Source organism: Lissotriton vulgaris, chromosome 12 (genome assembly GCF_964263255.1).
Source record: "Lissotriton vulgaris chromosome 12, aLisVul1.2, whole genome shotgun sequence".
NCBI classification, from domain to species: Eukaryota; Metazoa; Chordata; class Amphibia; order Caudata; family Salamandridae; genus Lissotriton; species Lissotriton vulgaris.
In genome coordinates, this window is record NC_141700.1 from 772,692,965 (window position 1) to 772,713,617 (window position 20,653).

General features: G+C 46.5%; 1 protein-coding gene across 2 annotated transcripts in view; it reads right to left on the reverse strand.

Moving 5' to 3' along the window:
- The window catches only part of GIGYF1 (GRB10 interacting GYF protein 1), a 1,483,862-nt gene that overhangs the window by 1,266,230 nt on the left and 196,979 nt on the right, over nucleotides 1–20,653 (reverse strand). For both annotated transcript variants that reach the window (XM_086946110.1, XM_086946109.1), the window contains exon 4: nucleotides 5,478–5,554. In XM_086946110.1, coding sequence (XP_086802236.1) covers nucleotides 5,478–5,512 — 35 coding nt within the window. In that variant the 5' untranslated portion in view covers nucleotides 5,513–5,554. The remainder of the gene's footprint in view (nucleotides 1–5,477; nucleotides 5,555–20,653) is intronic.

Here is a 20,653-nt window from a genome sequence, read left to right on the forward strand (position 1 = left end):
TACATGACAATGTATATTAAAACTAATTCAAAGATCTACAAAAAATAAAAGCTTCCGGGGAGGAAGGAGGGTAAGCAGGGGTGTGGAATTTTTTTTTTTATCAACAATTTTATTGAGTTTTCATAGTGGAATTTAATAAAATATTTACTTGTCCATGGGGAACGTAGTTTCACAAATCTACTTGGCCTTCAACGAAATCCACTTGTCCCTTTGGTGCGATGTAGTGCAGCGAAAAATTATGTCCGCAATCTCATTATATAGGAGCTCGGATATAGAGCCTCTGATTACACAGTTACACTGGCTGCCGGTGAGGAGTCGTATTAAATTCAAAGCTTTATGCATAGCATATAAAGCTATCCACAACCACGGCCCTCTATTTTTAAGACAAGCCTTCTGCCCGCTCGAACACCCAAGAACATTACGTTCATCCTCAGCTCACTTACTAAGAGTCCCTCGTACAAGAAGGGCTAACTGGGGCGACAAACGTTTGTCGCCACAGCCAAATTGTGGAACACGCTCCCCCTCCACATTAAATCTGTTCCGACTCTGCTTAATTTCAGAAAAAAAACGAAAAACTTGGTTGTTCCCAGCCTAAATCTCCCCTATCCACTTGAGAGTTCTGCAACTATAGCACCGAGACACCCTCGGGTATTTGCGCGCTCTAAATATCGCTCAAATAAAATAAATAAATTATGTCAGGGCTCATACCATAGTGGTGTTTAAATACTTGCAATCCCCTACGTTGCCACGTTTCTACAGATCCACATACTGGGGCTGAAGTTAGTGGGAAGCAATAGTTCAAGGGATAGAATGCCCTTTTGAGTCTGTGCAAACCTACTCATTTGCATATTTTAAGGGTTTTCAACAACTCTTCTCAAATCTTTTCCTATGCTAAGAAATGTTGGAAATTTACTCCCGACAATGGCAGATGTAAACCTTCTTCCAGAGTTGAGAAAAAAATGGTTGGAGTGAAAGTGAATTTGTAAACAATCTACACATGCATATTTGCTCATGCTAAAATGCAGTTTACAAATATTTGAGGGGTAATATTTCTTGTCCTTCTGTAAATTCTTAGGCAATTCACAAAAAGCCATATAGCTGCACTTAATGAAAGGACATATACCATGGGTGCTCTTTCAATAATTGGGCCCCTAATTTGGCCTGGCGTGGACCATAACCTTCTGTGTTTATTAAACTGGTCTCTGAATCGTCTGGCTTCACTGTGCGCAACAGCATTCTGCTCTTTCACAAGGAGCATACCGGCACACAAAGCAGTTTTGTTCAGTGCCAGTACCTACTGTGGCAGTGTGTGCTTTTTGAAACCATAAACAATTTTTGGTTTTGCCAAGATTTGTTATAATGGCGAGGGCCCGGCAGCTCCCACACCATTCAGGTTTTACAAAAACCATGCCAAAACAAGTCTCATTGACAAAACTAAAAAGCTGACCACCAATTGAATACGTTACTTACCTTCAGTTACAATATATCTGCCAGAAACATTAATGATTGACGCCTGGGGGTAATTTTAAGGTAGGTTAAAGGGAATGTATGGGAGGAGTTTCTCAGAGTACATGCAGCATGAAAAAGCCTCCCGACATTACTGCATTAATTTGAGCAGAAAAACAGTTTCGTGTCAAATAAGACTCCCAGGTTTCTCACCTTCTGCAACGGAATTGGATGGTTGCCCAACTCTTCTGGCCATCAGGACGCACTACAGAAGGAGGTCTCTCTCCCAAAGAGAATTCAGGCCTGCCACTGTAGTGCCTGCGCACGGGTTGTCAAACTGCCATGTTGTCCTGACACGTGCACCCACTTGCCGGGCCTTAACCTTCCCTTTCTAAGCACATCAGACATCGCTATGGAAGGTCACGGTACCCTCCTGGGCAGGGTGAAGTGTATGTGAAAGGTAGGACATGTACTGAGGGGGGTAACATGTCCCGACAGTGAAATATTCTCCATTTTGTTTTTCACTGTAGAAAGGCCATCTTGCCCATAGGACAGAATGGGGAGGATGTGCAATATGTTTCCAGCCTATCCTCCCAAAGGCTGAAGATGTAGAGGTGAAGTTTAGTGTGCCTGAACTCACAATTCAATAACATCTTTTTGTGATGGTGGTTTTTGCATTGTGTGTTTAGAAACCACTCTTTTAGAAGTGGCTGAGTTTTTGTACTCCAACATTTGTGTGTCTGCCTGGTTGTGGATTGACTGTCTGGATTTGAAAGAGATAGGATCTGGGGAATGTCTTGAACCAGGGGGGAGGTGAGACAGTATTAGGCTGACCTGCATCTGGAGTGTAGGGAGGAGTTGCCCCTGGGTTGCTGCCATAAAACAATGGCATAATTTCCTGCTGAGTGATTAAGGATCCAGACCACCCACTATCTAAGGAAGAAGGTGTCACTGGCAGGCAGACACCCAGAGCTGGTTTGGACAGGGGTCAGTGCCCATCTGAACACAAACGTCAAATTAGTTGAGGGGTATACCAGCTGAAGGCCCTGAACTTTGGGAAAAATGGATTCATGAAGACTGAAAAGGATTGAAACTACATTCTGGTCAAGAGGAACCTCTGCCAAGGAAGAACCAGCTGAAGAGACTGAAGGAAAGGACTGACCCTTGCTGTGTGTTCTGGGGCTGGCCTGCAGTTTACGGATTTAACAAGTAGAGGCTAAGGGACTTTGCTGTATGCAGTGTCCCACTGCTTGAAAGGACTTTGCTTTGTCCTGCAGTAACTTATCCCCAAGCGCCCAAGGAGAGCTAGCTCCCTGTTGGGGAAACTCAGGAACACAAACTTTTCCAGGTGTCTCAGCGACACTGTGTGCATGTGATTTTTGCAGCCTGAGACCTTTGTGAGGTTTGCCCTGTGATCGTGCACACCCGAAGCTCAAGAGTCTCAGCGACGCTGTGTGCGTGTGCCCTGTTGCAGCCTGAGATCTTAATTAGTGCCAATGGCCAGGACCTGCATCCCTGGAGGAGTTGTGCTGCCGGCACGAGCCGCCATTGCCAGAGCGGGAACTCAAACCAAAACAGTCAGGGAAGGGCCTGAGTCCCAGTGCCCAGAATCCACACAGTCGCATCAGAGGCCCAAGTAGAGGCGAGCGAGGTCGCACCCCCCAAGTAACGTGTCACAACCAGCGGCCATGTGCAGGAACGGAGAGGGACGTTCTCGGCCTCTCCCATTCTTGCAGCGCGAGCCTCTGCTTCAGGTCACAACGCGGCCGGTACTTGGCGAGGAGTGGCAGTACCGGGGCCGGAGTGCAGAGCTGCACTTTGGTTTACACCATATCCGTGTGGGGGGCATATGTTGGTAGAAGCTGATCCCAAGTCAGTACGAGTGGCGGAGAGACCGTCTGAAGCACTGTGATCGGTGCCGCAGTGTATTACGCATTGCATTACGAACAACCCGAATGTTGCATTACGCATTGGATTAGTTTGCTTTACAAACTGCCTGATTGCGGTGTTAGGCATTGCATTATTTTGGCATTACAAACTGCTGGATTGTTGCATAACGAACTGCATTATTTTTACATTGCGAAGTGCTTGATTCTTGCATTAAGTACTGCATAGCTTTGCATTAGGACTACATTGAATCATCTAGAATTGCTCATTAATACCGTCACAACCTACAAGGGCTGGCCTAATAATCGGCCAGGAGGAATATTACAAATACGCATATGTTGGATTTATTTCATGTGGTCTCATCGTGTATCTTTATATATAAACATATACTTGTTTTTTTTAATGAAACTCGTTCGGAGTCCATTCGAAGTGTCATCATTGGGTTACTGAGAGCGTGGTTGCAAATACTTTACACACTTGCCTTGGAGAGAAGCCTGGCTGCTCGTGCCAAGCTACCTAGGGGGTGAGCAGTGGGCTGCTTGTGCCAAGCTACCAAGGGGGTGAGCAGGGGCTAAGAAGGGGTCCTTCCTTTCCCGGACGTGGAAGCAAGGGTCCCTATTTGGCCGAAGATACCTACCTCAGCCAACTAGAGACCCCCCAGGTCTAACAGTGCATTTAACATTAAATCAAACAGTGGCATCAGTGTGGGTTTAATAAGCCGAGACGTTCGATACCAAACTGCTCAGTCTTTAGTAGAGCCATCATGGTGCTGTGGAGTTCGGGGTGCCAAACTCACAACCCATGGTATAAAATGGCTTTACTGCACTTACAATACCTGTGAATGGCACTGTAGGGGCCCGAGCTCATGCCACTGTGTCCTCACCTGTGGCATAGTGCACCCTGCCTTAGGGGTGTAAAGCCTGCTAGAGGGGTGACTAACCGATGCCACAGGCAATGTTTTAGTAGGCATGGCACACAGGGATGAGTGCCATGTTGTCTTGTAGTTTTAGGTTCTCCCCCAGCACACAGTCTGCACTGGCAGTGTGTATGGGCCAGGAGAGGAGTCTGAGGGTGGCAAAACATATGCTCCAGCCCTCAGAGACTTTCTCTGGCTACAAGGACGTTAGCGCCCATGGCACCTTTTCCTTGGGACTTGTATGTAGGACAGAGGAGTGCCAATGTGGGAGCAGAGGTACAGTTTTGGGGAAAAAACACAGGCCATGGGTAATTGATTAGCAGGAACCCGGAGCACACTTAAGCATCGAGCAAAAAGTGGGGGCAACCATGTAAAAAAGGGGCACAATGCTACAGGAGTAACTACTAAGCATATTAACCAATGAAAAACAGGCATTTAGAAGGGACAGCAAGAGGAACCAATGAAAAGAATTTTTCAAGACATATTCTAGATACAACACGTTTCGAAGAAACAGCGCAAGCACAGCGTAGGCGAGACCTAAAAAAGATGGGGGGGGGGCAGCGCCTTTTCAGTGGAGGCAGCTGGAACTCCCTTCCTGGTCACCTTACTTGCCTGAAGATGCATATTCACTTCAGGAAGATCTCAAAAACCTGGCTCTTTATCCTGTTAGGAGATCAGTATTAACTGCGCAACTTGGAGCCAGCCATCTGTTGAGTTGTATATGAGGGCTAGCTATTAGTGCCTTTAGGCATTTGCATGCTCATATAAATCATTTAATTTCACAACAGCACGGCCTCTGAAAGAACGCAAGTGCTCAAGCACCCTGGCACTGCCTTCTGGCAACATCTTAATCACGAGACAACATCCTGTCATCAGCACCCTTTTGCAGAAATCAGCATCCATCTGCCCACATCTATATAATTTGCAATGAAAAAAGCAAATCACTAGCATTGAACAAGGAAAAAGGCTAAACCGAGACAAGAGTTAAACTGGCAGAAAAAAGACAACTAGAAGCATATACTTTTGCAAAACAATTAGGAAGCGTTGCACAGGTGGACGCCTCAGACCAGAGATGGCCACACAAAGCTCAGGACAAGTATGGAGACCAACACATTGATTTACATTCAAACCAACAGGATCACCTACTTTTAAAATGTAAAATAGACCTCAGTTCGACATTCCCTTCCCCACTCAACTAAAAAACAAATATACATATAAAAAAACATACCATTCTGGTCCAAAGTTGAGGGTCTCAGCAGCCATAGCTCTCTCCCCTTTTAATCTTTTGTTTTCCTCTACAGTGACCTGAAAGACAAGGATTAACACATTCAACGATTAGCCCATAACTGCAACTTTACAAATTGAGACCTCAAAGGTACGTAAGAAAAGGATGCCCAGCTTAGGGACGACAATCCCAAGTCAATGTTCCCAATAGTATTTCACAAAAACATGAAATGGATGCTTTTATTAGCCACTCACATTCATAACCTACCTTGACTGAATAGGTTTAAAGCCACTGGGATTCAATGTTTAAGACCATTTAACTTTTGGGACCACCTATAAAGGAAAACCATGGCACTGGAGAGAGCAGAAAAGAACAAGCATTAGCACAACAAATAGGTCTCGCTTACGTGAGAGCTATTTGCGTAGGTAATTTGTTTTTGTCATGCCCTACAACAGTGTGAATGCTGTTCATCAAGGATAAAAGTTAGTGGCATGGGGTGGAGTGGGACGAGCAGTAAGGCACGACAGACTGAACTCCAGGCCAATTGTTTTTATATCAAAAGATAATTTTATTTTTAGAACCAACACGTATCAAAATATACTGCTCTCAATAGGAGAGGTCTCAGATAAGTACTTTGCAGAAAGGCAATAGACTTTGTAAACACAATAAGTACAGGGGTTGCAGTAGGCAACACAGTTCTACACACAATTTAGCATTGAGCTCAATGGGTTATTCTATGTAAACACAGTTGATTACTTTGTAGATTACTTTGGCAGTTCCAGGACTGGAGCCTAGATTCAGTCCTGGAGTCTAAGCTGAAAACAATTTAGTAAGAACGTTTTAGTGATTTTTCAGGAATATAAAGCCATTTTAAAAGTTCACACTTAGAAACTTTTCAACAGAAATCTGGCAATGTTATCCAATGTGAGAAAATATAGGTTGCAGGTAAAGTACAATCTCGTTACTTTTGTAATCCAGTACTGGGCTCCTGGGTCCAGCACTGGGGTCTCAACTTAAAACAGGTAAGTAGTTACGTTTCAGTATTTCGTATGGTTTTTAAAGAAAGTTTTCAAAAGTAGACACTTAGAACAAATTTCATAGCAAAGCAGACAATGGATTCCTATGGAGAAAATACAGATTAAGGGTAAACCCGGTTTGGATTACTTTTGTGGTTCAATACTGGGCTACAAGGTACAGTATTGGCTGCTCTCCTGATCACAGGTGAGTACTTTGGAATTCGTTACTTGGCTGATTTATTATGAATATTTCAAGTTTTCAAAAGTAGGCACTTGGAAGATTTTTCGAGTCAAACCAGTCAATGTTATCCAATGGCAGGTAAGTGAGTTACCGGTTTCCAGGTGAGTACTCGGCTGCTGAAGTTAAGGTTCTGGGCATAGACTCGGAGGTCAGGGAGGTACAGTTGGTTTACCATCAGCGGAACAGGGGCGGCCGGTTGCAGAGGTAGTTACGCCCAAGGTTATCCAATGAGGGGCAGGTGCCTCCAGCTGGTGGCTACTGGCTAAAAGGCCACGTGGCTGTGGGAGCTGAGCTCCTGGACACTTGCTCAGGGCAAATGGGGAAGTAGGATAGGGCAAAGGTGGCACGGCCAGCGGCACTCCGGCAGCTGGGTGCAGGGTGCTTTTGAGCCGTTGGGCGCTCAATGTTGTTCAATGGGAAAGGTCACAAGCGAACAAAGGCTGCAGGCTCAGGGACGGAGACTCTTCAGGGGCGACCACCACTTTGAGAGATAAGTTGGTATCTTGGAGCACAGGTAGGTACCCCAAAGGAAGGCACAGGGGGCTGTAGGGCGCCGGGGTGTCTTTAGGTTTCGGGAAAGCTTACCAGGTCGAGGTTGGAGGGGCCTCTGGTTCTGAGTCTGCAGGCGTCGTCTGGTTCGTCGAGGAGGGTCTTTGGGCACTGGACTTTGGGTCCCAGTCACGGGGGGAGGGGCTTGGGGGGTGGGGAGGACGCCCTCGTGGTCTTGGATCACTTGGGCACGGGGCGGGCGCAGAGTGGGCTGGTCCGGAACTTCCTAGCTGGCACCAGGGGTGTTGCAGCAGAGCCTCTGCTGATGGTAGTTCCAGTCTTTAAGAGGGTCAAGGCAGGCAGGTTCTCTGGGTGTCCCAAGGTTGCTGTCCGCTAGAGTCGCCAGAGTTTGGGCAGGAGCAGGTTCCAGGATCGACAAGCCGGTAGGGCTGGGGCCAAGTCAGTTGTGGTTAGCCTAATAGCAGCTGCACGGCAGGTCTTCCTCCTCTTGATCTTTTCGTATCGGGATCTGAGGAAGGAAGGTTCAGGTAGCCCCAAAATACTGAATTTAAGGGCGTTACAATAGGTCCCTGTCCTAGGGTTGGTACACCCCCTCTACTGTCGGAGGGGGGCAGGAGCCTAGCTGTGATTGGGCAGGGCTCCTCATCTTCAAGATGGCCGGAGCCCGGGGTCGTGCTTCACCTCGTCTCCCCCAGCTGAGGGGTGGGGTTGGCACAGGCTGGCACCCCCCTTCCTGAAGTAGTTTTTCCTGCCAGTCTTCCTGCCAGAGTGGGGGTCAGGACTGGTGGGGGCCAGTTGCTGGGTACAGCAAACGGTCTGGAGAAGCTCACAGAGACGGCAGGCTTTTGAAGCTTCTCCTGGGGGAGGAGACCTAGCACCTCGCCCAGGATGTGCATTGTTGCAGGCCCAGGAGAGCGGGGGGCTCTCCACCCAGGGGTCCAGCAACATGTCTACTGTGTGGCAGCCTAGGTAGCCTCTCAGTCCAGACGTGGATTGTGGTTAGGTTTCAGTGGTCATCTCTAAGATGCCCTCTGTGGTGCGTTTTTCATTAAATCCCACACTGGCATCAGTGTGGATTTAATGTGCTGAGAAGTTTGATCCCAAACTTGCCAGTCTTCAGTGTAGCCAATATGGTGTTGGAGTTCGTAATGTCGACCTCCCAGCACCATATACTCTTAATGGCATCACTGCACTTAGTGCCCAGGAATGGCCCTGGATACTGTAGGGGCACAGGGCTCATGCACCTGTGTCCACACCAATGGCATAGGGCACTCCGCTAGAGGGGTGACTGATGTATGCCAGGGCAGTGGGTTTGTGGGCATGGCACACAGGGATGCGGGCCATGTCGACTCTTATTTCTGTACTTAGGCACTCAGCCTGCAAAGGCAGTGTGTGGGTGCCAGGGTACCAGGCCCCCAAGGGTGGCACAATAAGTGCTGCAGCCCTTAGGAGCCTTCTCTGGTCACCATGCCCTGGGTACCTAGGGTATCACTTACTAGGGGCTGACAGGTGGCTAGAGATGTTAATTGGGTTTTAGTTTCAACACAGCTTTAGTGAAGGAACACAGGCCCTGGGTCCCTGGTTGGCAGGAACCCAGGGCACATTCATTCAAAGCACATCAACAGTCAGAAAAAAGTGGGGGCATAGCGATGCAAGAAAGATGGCACTTTCTCACAAGCCCTTAGGGGCCTTCTCTGGTCACAGTGCCCTGGGTACCTGTGGTACCATTCACCAGGGGCTGACCTGTGGCCAGAGATGACACCTGGGTTAGTTTTAGGGAAATAACAGAAGCCCTGGGAACCTGATTGGCAGGGACCCAGGGCACACCAAAAAAAAGTGCTTCAGTAGTCTGGCAAAAAGTGGGGGGTTACTGAAACAGAAACTCACTTTCCTAAACTAACCCTGAACGTCCCGACATCTACCCCTATATGGCGATTCAATGCGCGCCCCTCTTAGATCCGCTATATAAAGAGACTACCCAGACGGCAATTGAAGATTTTTTTTAACACAAACAATTGAGTAGACTGTGCATGCACACTATGGGAGGCCTTCAAGGCGAAATTGCACAGTATCTAGATCAGTACCAATGCTGGTATATTTAAAGATATACGCACAACCGAACAGTGAAGCACGCATTCAACAGTTGGAGGCAGAATACGACACCACCCACACTGCTGCTATAGCATCAGAGATGAACTAACCAATTATAATGAGCTGGCAGATGTTGAAATGAAATGCATCTCGCGTCGACATACCGCTAGGAGAGGGGGACAGGTTTGACCGAATGTTAGCACGGAAAGTACGCTTTGAACACGATCAGCACACCATTCTGAAAATGGTAGACGCCACAGGTAAAACACAACAGCAATGGAATACTAAACACATTGATGGACAGATATGGTACACTATACGCGACACGGGACACAGCAAGCACAAGAAATCCTGTCCTATGTAGATGACATACCACTTGCATGGCTCTCGAATGCCCCACGGGATAATCTAGCACAACCAATCACCACAGACAATGTACAGGAAGCCATAAAAGCACTACCTAATGGCAAAAATCCTGAGCCACACGGCTTCACGGGGGAATTCTACAAAGAATACTCTGCACTGCTCAGTCCATATATTTTTGAAATGTATGAAGAGGCATATAATAACCAGATCCTCCCGCTAACACTGCACGAGTTACTCATAGTGACGTTATTGAAACCGGATAAAGATCCGGAGCAAGGCAAATCGTATAGACTGCTATCCCTCATAAATATGGATGCAAAGATAATGGCACTAGGCTGCAACACCTTGTGCAGACTATTGTCCTACCGGATCAATCCGGCTTCATACCAACCCCTTCAACAGCACATAACATCCGTACCAAATTTGCGCATCTACACCAGCTAAACCCTGAATCAGAAGCTGTGGCTGTGCTCATTGACGCAGCTATGGCATTCAAATGGACTATCTATTCATGGTACTGTAACGGATTGGGTTACCACCCATACTGTTAAACTGGATGATTAACCTCCTTTATACTAAGCCCACATCACATATCAAAGTGAATAAAGAAAATGCTACTTACTAGTATGCATTTGTTCTTGGCATGTAGAGCTGCAGAGTTGTACACTTAGCATTAGATCGCCACCTGGTGTTGGGCTCGGATGATTGCATGTTGTCGTCTTGAAAGAAGTCTTTGTGGTCACGAGATAGGTGACTCCTCCCTTGGACGATAGTGCGCATGGGCATCGCCTCCATCCTTAGATTGTTTTTCGCCATGATGGGAAATGATGGAGTTAGTAGAAGTAAAGAAAAGGATGTCCATGCGTGTGCATCTAAGTAAGATGAAACTGGAACGGATACAAGTCCCGCGGAGGCGGGAGGGCGTGTACAACTCTGCAGCTCTACATGCTAAGAACAGATGCATACTGGTAAGTATATTTTCCCGGTGGAGGCATATGAGCTGCAGATTGTACACTTAGCATCGATAGTGCAGCAGTGTCTCCCCTAGCAGAGGTCACCTGTATCCGTTGCAGTAGTTTGAAAGAGTTTTAAGGACAGCTTGGCCTACTGCAGCTTGCCTTGCACATCAACACAATAGTGTTTAGTGAAGGTGTGTGTTGTAGACCATGTTGCCGCCTTGCATATGTCCTCTAGGGGTATGTTTCCTAAGAAAGCCATAGAGGCGTGTGGAGTGCGCTCTAGGAGGAACTGTTAATGTAAGTTTTGCTTTTTGATAGCATATTTGTATACATTTTACAATCCACCTTGCAATTCCACCTTTAGAGATGGGGTTGCCTTTATGAGGTGGAGAGAAAGACAAACAGTTTTGTTTTTCGAAAAGACTTTGTTCTATCTATGTAGTAGAGGAGAAGTCTTTTCATCTAGTGTGTGTGTAAAGCCCTTTCTGCTACAGAGTCTGGGTTTTGGAAAGGCACAGGTAACTCTACAGATTGGTTTAAATGAAAAGGAGTAATGACTTTTGATAGGAATTTTGGATTAGTTCTTAGAACCACTTTATTACGATGTATTTGTAAAAATGGTTCTTGTATTGTGAAAGCTTGTATCTCACGTACTCTAAGAGGTAATAGCAATAGGGAAAGCGGTTTTCCACGTGAGGAATTGCAGTTCATATTTGTGTAAAGGCTCGAAAAGGGGTCCCATGAGTCTTGTAAGAACGTTTAGGTTCCACACCGGAAAAGGTGTCAACCTGGGTGGCATGATTATGAATCGTTCCATAAATGCTTTAATTGCAGGTACTCTGAAAAGAGACAGATGTCTGTTTTGTAAATATGCTGCAATTGCTGCAAGGTGCAGGCGTATGGATGAATATGCCAAGTTACACCTTTGTAAATGTAAAAGGTAACAAATGATATTCTGGATGGAAGCATCCTGAGGATCAATTTGGTTATTGTTGCAGTAGATGGCAAATCTCTTCCATTTAGCCGCATTGCACACTCCGGTAGTAGGTCTTTTAGCTTCTTTAATGAGGTTCATACAGTCTGGTGGTAGGTTAAGATAACCAAACTCTAAGACTTCAGGAGCCAGACCGCCAAATCCACGGTTCTGCAATAGCGAGGATGAAGTCAGGCCTAACTTTTGGTGTGGAACTAGAGAGAGTTCTAGCAGTGTGGTGTACCACGGTTGGCGTGCCCATGTGGGAGCTACTAGGATTAGTTTGAGAGACTTGTCTGAGCTTGCGTACTACTAATGGTATTAGTGGTACTGGCGGAAAAGCGTACGCAAATCTGCCTGACCAGTTCATCCATATCGCATTGCCCTTGGGCAGCGGGTGTGGAAACCTGGCGGCAAAGGTTGGGCATTTTGCGTTTGTGTGTGGCGAACAGATCTATGTCTGGATGACCCCACTTGTGAAAGAATGGTTGAAGAACCTGTGGATGTAGTTCCCATTTGTGAATTTGTTGTGTCTGACGACTCAACAGATCTGCTATCCGATTGTGAACTCCTGGAAGGTGCTTTGCCAACAGATATATGTTTTGTGGAATGGCCCATCTCCAAATGTTCTGTGCGAGCTGGGACAGTTGTAAAGTGTGTGTCCCCCCTGTTTTTGTATATAATACATGGCTGTCATGCTGTCCGTCGGGATTAAGACAGCTTTGTTTTGTACTTGTACTTGAAATGTTTTGAGTGCTAAGAATATTGCTAGCGGCTCTAGATGGTTGATATGGAACAATTTTTGTTGACTGTTCCATTGTCCTTGAGTTGTATGATGTAGGAGATGGGCTCCCCATCCTGTGAGAGATGTGTCTGCTGTAAGAACTAGTGTGGAACAGGTTCGAAGAACGGCCGTCATTTTGTCAAATTGTTTGTGTTCCACCACTGCAGAGAGCGATGTGCGTGGCTGCCTACCAACACCAGGTCTGTTAGCTGACCTTCAGCCTGGTTCCACTGTTGTGTTAGACATTCCTGTAACGGACGCATTTGCAGTCTTCCATATGGTACTATTAAGATGCAAGATGCCATCATGCCTATTAGTCTCATGAACACTCTGGCTTGCAGAGAGGGCTGGTGTTGAAAGGCTGTGACTAAGGCTTGAATGCTCTGTATCCTTGCTGGACTGGGATACGCTAGAGCTATTGTAGGCCCTAGATACTGATGTATATGAGAGGGTTGCAGGTGCGACTTGGTGTAGTTTATTGTGAACCCTAAGCCGTGCAACGTTTGAATCGTCTGTTGTGTGTGTTGGACACACTGATTGAATGACTTGGCTTTTATGAGCCAATCGTCCAGATAAGAGAAGACTTGTATTTGTTGTCTTCTGAGATGTGCTGCTACTACTGCTAGGCACTTTGTGAATACTCCTGGTGCCGTTGTCACTCCGAATGGAAGAACTTTGAACTGATAGTGTTGTCCTTTCAGTACAAACCTTAGATACTTTCTGTGAGCAGGATGTATAGGAATGTGGAAGTAGGCTTCCTTTAGGTCTAGTGTTGTAAGGAAATCGCCTTGTTGCAGCAGTGGGAGCACTTGTTGTAAAGTGATCATATGAAAATGATCTGATTGTATATACCGATTGAGGGGCCTGAGATTGAGAATTGGTCTTAGTGTCCCGTCCTTCTTGGGAATTAGAAAATACAGCGAGTAAACCCCTGTTCCTTGTTCTTGTAAAGCAACTATTTCTATTGAGTGTTTTTGTAGAAGTGACAGAACTTCTTGTTTGAGCAGAGTAAGGTGTTCTGTAGACATTGGACGCTGCCTGGGTGGTATGTGTGGAGGGGTTGCTGTAAGTTCTAGGCAGTAGCCATACTGGATAATCTGTCTTACCCACTCGTCTGCTGTTCTGGAGTTCCAGACAGGCAGGAATTGTGTTAATCTGCCCCCCACATGGGTGGAATGCTGTTGGGAAGCAGAGGAAAGTCACTGTTTTGCAGTGGAAGAGGCTCGATTATTGTTGTTACCCAGACCTCTTTCCTTGTTATTTCCTCTATATCCTCCTCTAAAATATCCCTTGTTAGAGGATGTTTGTGTGCTAGATTTGAAGGATGTTGTATTGTCTGCTCCAGTTTATTTGGAGCCTCCTCTGTAGAAGGAGTGACGAAAAGAACTCTTAGCTTGTGTGGACTGTAAAGCCCCCATAGACTTGGCAGTATCTGTATCCTTCATCTTTTCAAGTGCTATGTCTACTTCTGGTCCAAACAGTTGCTTTTGATTAAATGGTTGATTTAAAATGGTGTTTGCACTTCCGGTTTGAACCTGAAATGCGTAGCCACGCATGTCTTCTAAGTACGCCACTAGTATTTACAGCTCTAGACGCAGTGTCTGCTACATCTAGTGCGCACTTGATTGAGGCATTAGAAATTAGCTTGCCTACTTGTATAAGGTGGTTTGCCTGTGCCTTATGGTGATAAGGTAGATGGTCTAATAGTTTCTCTAACTGATCATAATGCACCCTATCATATTGTGAGAGGAGGGCTCGTGCATTAGCTATGCGCCATATGATAGTAGCTTGCGCAGCTATTCTTTTGCCTGAGGCATCTATTACCTTGGATTGTCAGGTGGGGGTGCCTCACCTGAAGTTTGTGAGTTTGCCCTTTTCCTAGCATTTGACACAACTAGTGAATCTAATGGCAGTTGTCCTTTAATGTAGGCTGGATCTGCAGGTGCAGGCCTATATTTTTTCTCAATTCTAGGGTTTAGGATCCTAGTACGTTCAGGGTCTTTAAATATCTTTGGAGCATGTTTGATGACCCCTTTAATCATGGGAATAATTTGAACAGACCTTTGCAATTGTTCAAATGTGTCTAAGAGAAAGTCTTCCTCTGCCTCATCAGAATGCATAGTGACCCCATGGTAAATGGCAGCTCTGTACAACAGGTGACCAAACCCAATGTTATCTTCTGGGGGAGAAGGTTTTGATGGGTATGACTGTGGGTCAGGAATATCTGGCAAATCCTGTGGGTTTGAGTACTCACAGTCTATCATCTACAGGGTATGGGAAAGGCTCATCTGGGTCTATCCCTCCACCTAAACTATAATCATCATTTTGAGGTGAGTGTGAGGATAAAAGAGAAGAATGTGAAGGAGATACCAGTGGTGAGTTAAGAGGGACAGGTGACGGAGTAGGAAGTACAGGAGAAGAAGGGTGCATAGCAGATGGGGCAGATTCCTTCTTGGCAGGAACTACAGATGTGGGTGCTGCATCTGCCTTCCTCTTCTTGTGAGGTGTAGTGGATACATGAACAACAACAGAGGAGTGACTAAGTGAAAAGCGAATTAAACAAAATGTGTTCAAAAGAATTTATATTGTGGTGTCTATTTTTGTGTCTGTATACTGTACGTATAAATGTGTGCACAAAACGTCATACACACCCACATGCACAAGCATGAAGTACTTTATCTCTATCTCCCTTAAGGAACTAAAACCCCCTTTAAATATAAAAAAATGGTCAGCATGTTTCTGCTGGTTTTAATGCAATTTGCTCAGCATTCGTCAGGACCTATCAAAAAAGTCCTCCGGTGGTGTACGCGCGCTAAGGCGCACCCTCCCGTGAGGCTCTACGTGTGAAAAAATATCGTATTTGATGGTTTCACTGTCAGTATCCGTGGTTATTCACTGCAATTTGCAGGAATATACAAAAAACTTAACGGGTGAAATAAACTCGCCCCTTCGGTGAGGACAGCGCGGGTACACTTCACGCAGTGTCTCCTTAAGCACTCGCGACTCCCCGCGGTATACCTGCTCTCTCGGCTGCTGTCTCCCGGAGTTCCGGGACGAATGCTGAGCAAATTGCATTAACACCTTCGCTGCTAAGGCAATTCCCCTCCTGTGCTGGAAATTGCTATTTTCCTTATTTTATGACGAGCTGGGCTCGTCATCAGCACACGACCACTGTGCACCATGACGAGCCCAGCTCGTCATCAGCATCGAAAGGGTTAAAACCAGCAGAAACATGTTGACCATTTTTTATATTTAAAGGACTCAGGTTCCCTAGCACAGAACCTTGGTAGTCCGTCCACTTTGTTTTTAATCCAATGCAGGTTGGCCATTATTAAAGACTTTGTAAAGGCTACAATCTCGCATTTTATAAATTCTGCACACATAGTTATAATAACATTCTAATGTGGGCACTGTTGCACTCACCACATCCCGCTCCGCTGTAATCAGGCGTTGTAGCACGCTGGGGGGGTATTCGGCCACCCCAGCGGGGACCCAATGATGAAGCATGTCACCAACTAGTGGTGAGTAAGGGTCCTTCATAAAAAAGAAAGATTTTTCCTTCCCTCCTGCGAAAAACTTGGGTTCTCTTTCAGGGGATCCTCATCAATAGTCATAAGTACTGAATATTCCCGCCCATGTGCGGGACCCCGGAAACAATATAAAAATATATATGTAAAAACACATCCAATACTACATATATGTACGTACATATATTATTTTTCTCACACTAATGCAGCCCCAAAGAAGAGGCTAAACCAATGTAAAATCTTGTACATGTACTGCAATTATGAAGGAAACAAAGAACACATTAAATCAAATAACCTTTGAATTTTGTGTTTTAACCCCTTCCATGCTCACGACGAGCTCAGCTCGTCATGAGGCACAGTGGAGCTGTGCTTATGACGAGCTGAGCTCGTCATGAACAATGATAAATCATACTTTGCAGCACAGGAGGGGAAAACCTCTAGCAGCCAAGGTGTTAACGAGTAAAACCACTCATTCCTGAAAATTGCTCATAAAAGACATTGTTAGCCTCAAGCTGCATTGAAAAGCAATAACATAGAAAATGAAAGCATTTTCAACCAAAAAACTGGCACTGTGCCTTTAAGGCAGCCCTGAGCTCCAGGCTTCCCATCGTGCCTCAGGGGTGACAGTTAGGTCAGTTCTTTCCGGCTCCTTCTGTCAGGACCCTGGTTAACAGCTCCCACCTTTTTTTGACTGTCAGAAATATTTGGTGTTTTCTTAAATTTTTGGATTTCACTTGACAGGTTTTTACCCTAGAGATAGTTCTACCTTTTTTGGGCTCAAAAAAGGATAATTTTTTGTCAAAATGCCTAAGGCTCTCTTTGACACCTGCCCTGCCTGTGGGCATAAGAAAGCTTGGTCAGATACACATCCAGTGTGTATTCGCTGTCTACCTGACTCATGAGGTAACAACTTGTGTCCACTGCCAGTCCTTGTCATCCAGAACTATCAAGGACAGAGAAAGAAAAAGGATTTATGGACTTTCTGAGAGAGGTAGGTCTCCAAAGAGACTTAAGAAGCGGTCGACGTCGAAAAAAGTCCCGACCTGCTCTCCTTCGGCGTCGGGATCGGCGTCGAGGTCTCCAACGACGAAGAAGGTGAGGTCTTCAGCGTCGGAAGACAAGAATTCTCCGCTGTCGTCAACCGGGCGATGAGCAGCGTTGAGAGAGGTCACCGTTCAAGCCGTGCGGCTCAACGTCAAAACCTCTGTCGTCAAAGACTCAGGGAGAGTCTTAGACGTCGAAGCCTCAGTCGTCGCCTAGTCATCGGCGATCGAGGCAGCCTCAGTCGACGTGTGGTCACAGACGCTAGACGTCGAAGCAGCATTCGTCGACGCCAGGTCAATGGCGATAGTCGTCGAAGCATCCTCCGTCGTCGCCAGGTCATGGGCGCTAGATGTCAAGAAAATCTCCGAAGATCCATTCGACGTCGAGACACTCGTCGTCTTCAAAGGACCCTCCGTCGGCGTCACACCGCTCGACGTCGAGGCATTTGCAAGTGTCGGTGGGACACTCGCCGTCGAGAGAGGAGCAAGATTTGACGGTGGAAAAGCCTTCATGGTCTTCACCTCTTCCAAAGTCGACGTCGAAGCATGGAACTCCAGTGGTTCAGCTTTAACCAGTGGCGCAGCGGTCAGAGGTCTTTTGGATCCGCTTCAGCTGCAGAGGATGAACAGGGCTCGCAAGTGAGTGTCAGTCACGCTGCCAATCGGAAGAGGTCTCCAGAGCAGAGAGATCCTCACAGTCGCTCCAGATCTGTGGCTGGCTCAGGTTCAGACTCTGGCCCGGATTTGATTATTTATAAGTCGGCCAGCGAGGAATCCGGGACTTCGCACAGGGATGCAACGCCTTCTTCACACTCCCCAGTGCAAGATCCAGTACCAAAGTCACCTACTATCAGGCTTTCACCTAGATGGAATAGGCCACTTCAACACTGGGCTAAAGACAAAGAAACAGCGTATCGGATGCAGCAACCGCTCTCTAGGCCTAGAGAACGGTCACGCTCTCCGGAGAGGCAAAGAGGAAGATCACGCTCTCCAGTTCGCCAGAGAGTAAGATCACGCTCTCCAGTTCGCCAGAGAGAAAGATCACGCTCTCCAGTTCGCCAGAGAGAAAGATCACGATCCCCAGTTCGCCAGAGAGAAAGATCACGATCCCCAGTTCGGCAGAGGGAAAGGTCACGCTCCAGGGTGCGAACCAGCAGGCGTAGGTCAAGATCAAGGAGCACAAGGAGAGAACGAAGATCTCCTTCTACTTCTTCCTCCACCCGCTCTCACAGAAACGACTCTCCTACCCTAACAGACTCTCCTTCAACGAGGGTATCACCGATTGATGATATCTTCACGTTTCAGGACATTCTTGGTAGGGGTGCTCTTAAGCTGGGAGTTACCTGAAAAGCTCCGCAGGTCAAGACCTCAATTTTTGAAACGCTGCAACATAGATTGGCGCCCAAACCTCTTCTGCCTTTGGTTCCGGGGATTATAGAGCCTGTTATGGACATCTTCTTAACCCCAGCTACGGCCAAGGCTGCTCCTGCGAGGATCCTGAAAAAGTACAAGTCTCCGGAGGACGATCCGCTATTCCTCAGAGCTGATCCTCCCCCGGACTCCGTGATTATTGCAGCGGCGAAGAAGTCCAGTGCAGTCGCCTCATCCTCCACTGTTCCTCCGGATAAGGATAGTAAGATACAAGACTCGTGGGAAAGACAGGTCTGCAATACATCAGCAGCTTTTCTCAAAGTCTCCAATGCGGAAGCCCTTTTGGGGCAGTATGACAGATCCCCGTGGGATTCTCTGCAGCGTTTGGTGGAAAAACTCCCGTCAGAGGATCGTAAGGATTTTGAGGAAATCCTCCTGGAAGGTAGTCAAGTCTCCAACCAGGTGATAAGCGCTGCAGCGGATGGGGCTACCCTAGCAGCTCATGGATATTCTCATGGGGTAACGGCGAGGAGGTCCTCATGGTTGCGACTTACGGCTTTGAAACCGGAAGCCCAAGCATGTATATTGAACTTACCTTTTTCAGGCGCATCGTTGTTCGGCACAAGTGCGGACAAAGAGATGCAGCGCATGAAGGCAGAGCTGGAGACCCTCAAGGCGGTGGGTCTTGAGAAGGAGTTCAAGAGAAAAATTCGCTCCTTTAACAAGGGCTCGGCAAAGCAGCGGGTTCAAACCCCGACTGGCAAAAGAGCCAAGATCAGCAGGGACATCAAAAGTTCCAGTACAAAGGGAAGCGTAATTACAAGGGAGGAAATAATCAACGCCAAGGTAACACCGGCAAGACTCAATCCAAACAATGAGTCGTTTCTTCCCCCAGCGCCGAGGACCACTCCAGTGGGGGGAAGCCTGGCAAATCATTTAAAAGAGTGGCAAAGCATCACAAAAGACAGATGGGTGTTATCTACGCTTCAAAATGGGTACTGTCTTCGTTTCCATCATCTGCTTCCACCGGTTCCCCCGATGTCAACATCGAATCATCAGCTGCACCTGCTGCAAAGGGAAGTCGCCACTCTACTCGAAAAGTCAGCTATCGAGAGAGTACCAGTCGCTCAGAGGGGAAAAGGGGTGTACTCCCGTTATTTTCTGGTTAAGAAAAAAGGGCAAAAGGCAGAATACAGACCCATTCTGGACTTGCGAACGCTGAATCTGCACGTCACAAAGGAGAGATTTCGCATGTTGGCGCTTCACCAAATATATCCACATCTCAGGAAGGGGGATCGGATGTGTTCGCTGGATCTTCAAGATGCTTATTTTCATGTTCCAATACACTCCAATCACAGAAGATTTCTTCGGTTCAGGGTGGGGACCTCCCACTATCAGTTCAAAGTCCTGCCGTTTGGGTTAAAGTCGGCTCCTCGGGTGTTCACGAAGTGTGTAGAAGCGGTGGCAGCTGCTCTTCAACGCAGAGGGGTCTTCGTTTACCCATACTTGGACGAATGGCTGGTGAAAGGTCCTTCCCCAGTCAGTGTAAGGAAGCAATTCCAGACTTGTATACAGCTCTGCCAGAGTCTAGGACTCCATGTCAACTTCGGAAAGTCAGTCATTCAGCCCACTCAGAGGATCCATTTTCTTGGAGCTATGCTAGACTTCGAAGCAGGAAAAGTGTTTCCTTTGGAGGAGAGAGTCATTATTTTAAATGGCAAGAAGGTCATTTTTTGCAACTCACAGGTACCAGCATGGGCAATTGCGCAGCACCTTGCTACGCGAATATCTTTATGATGAATTTTGAAAACAATCACATCTTGAATGATGAACACTGGATGAGACATGCAATAATATTCTACAGATACATTGATGACATTGTTGTCCTTTGGGCAGGTCCAAAATTGACATTACTACAACAATTGGAAGTCTTGAACAAAATCAACGACCGGATACAGTTTACGTATACCATTGATCAGAAAAGTATAGCGTACCTAGACGTACTGGTTCAAATTGAAGGAAACAAAATCAAGACGACACTTTACAAAAAAAACAGATCGAAACAATCTTTTACACTACGCTAGTTTTCACCAGAATTCGTTGAAAAACAATTTGCCATTATCTCAGCTGTACAGAGTTAAGAGAATAGTTTCTGAACCTGAAGAATCTAAGACACAAATACAAAGCATGATTCAACGGTTTCAAGAGAGGGGCTATCCCACAAAAGTATTAGAGACTGCCATCACCAAATGTGACATCAAATCACGCGCAGATCTATTGAAAAGTTCCTCCAAAACA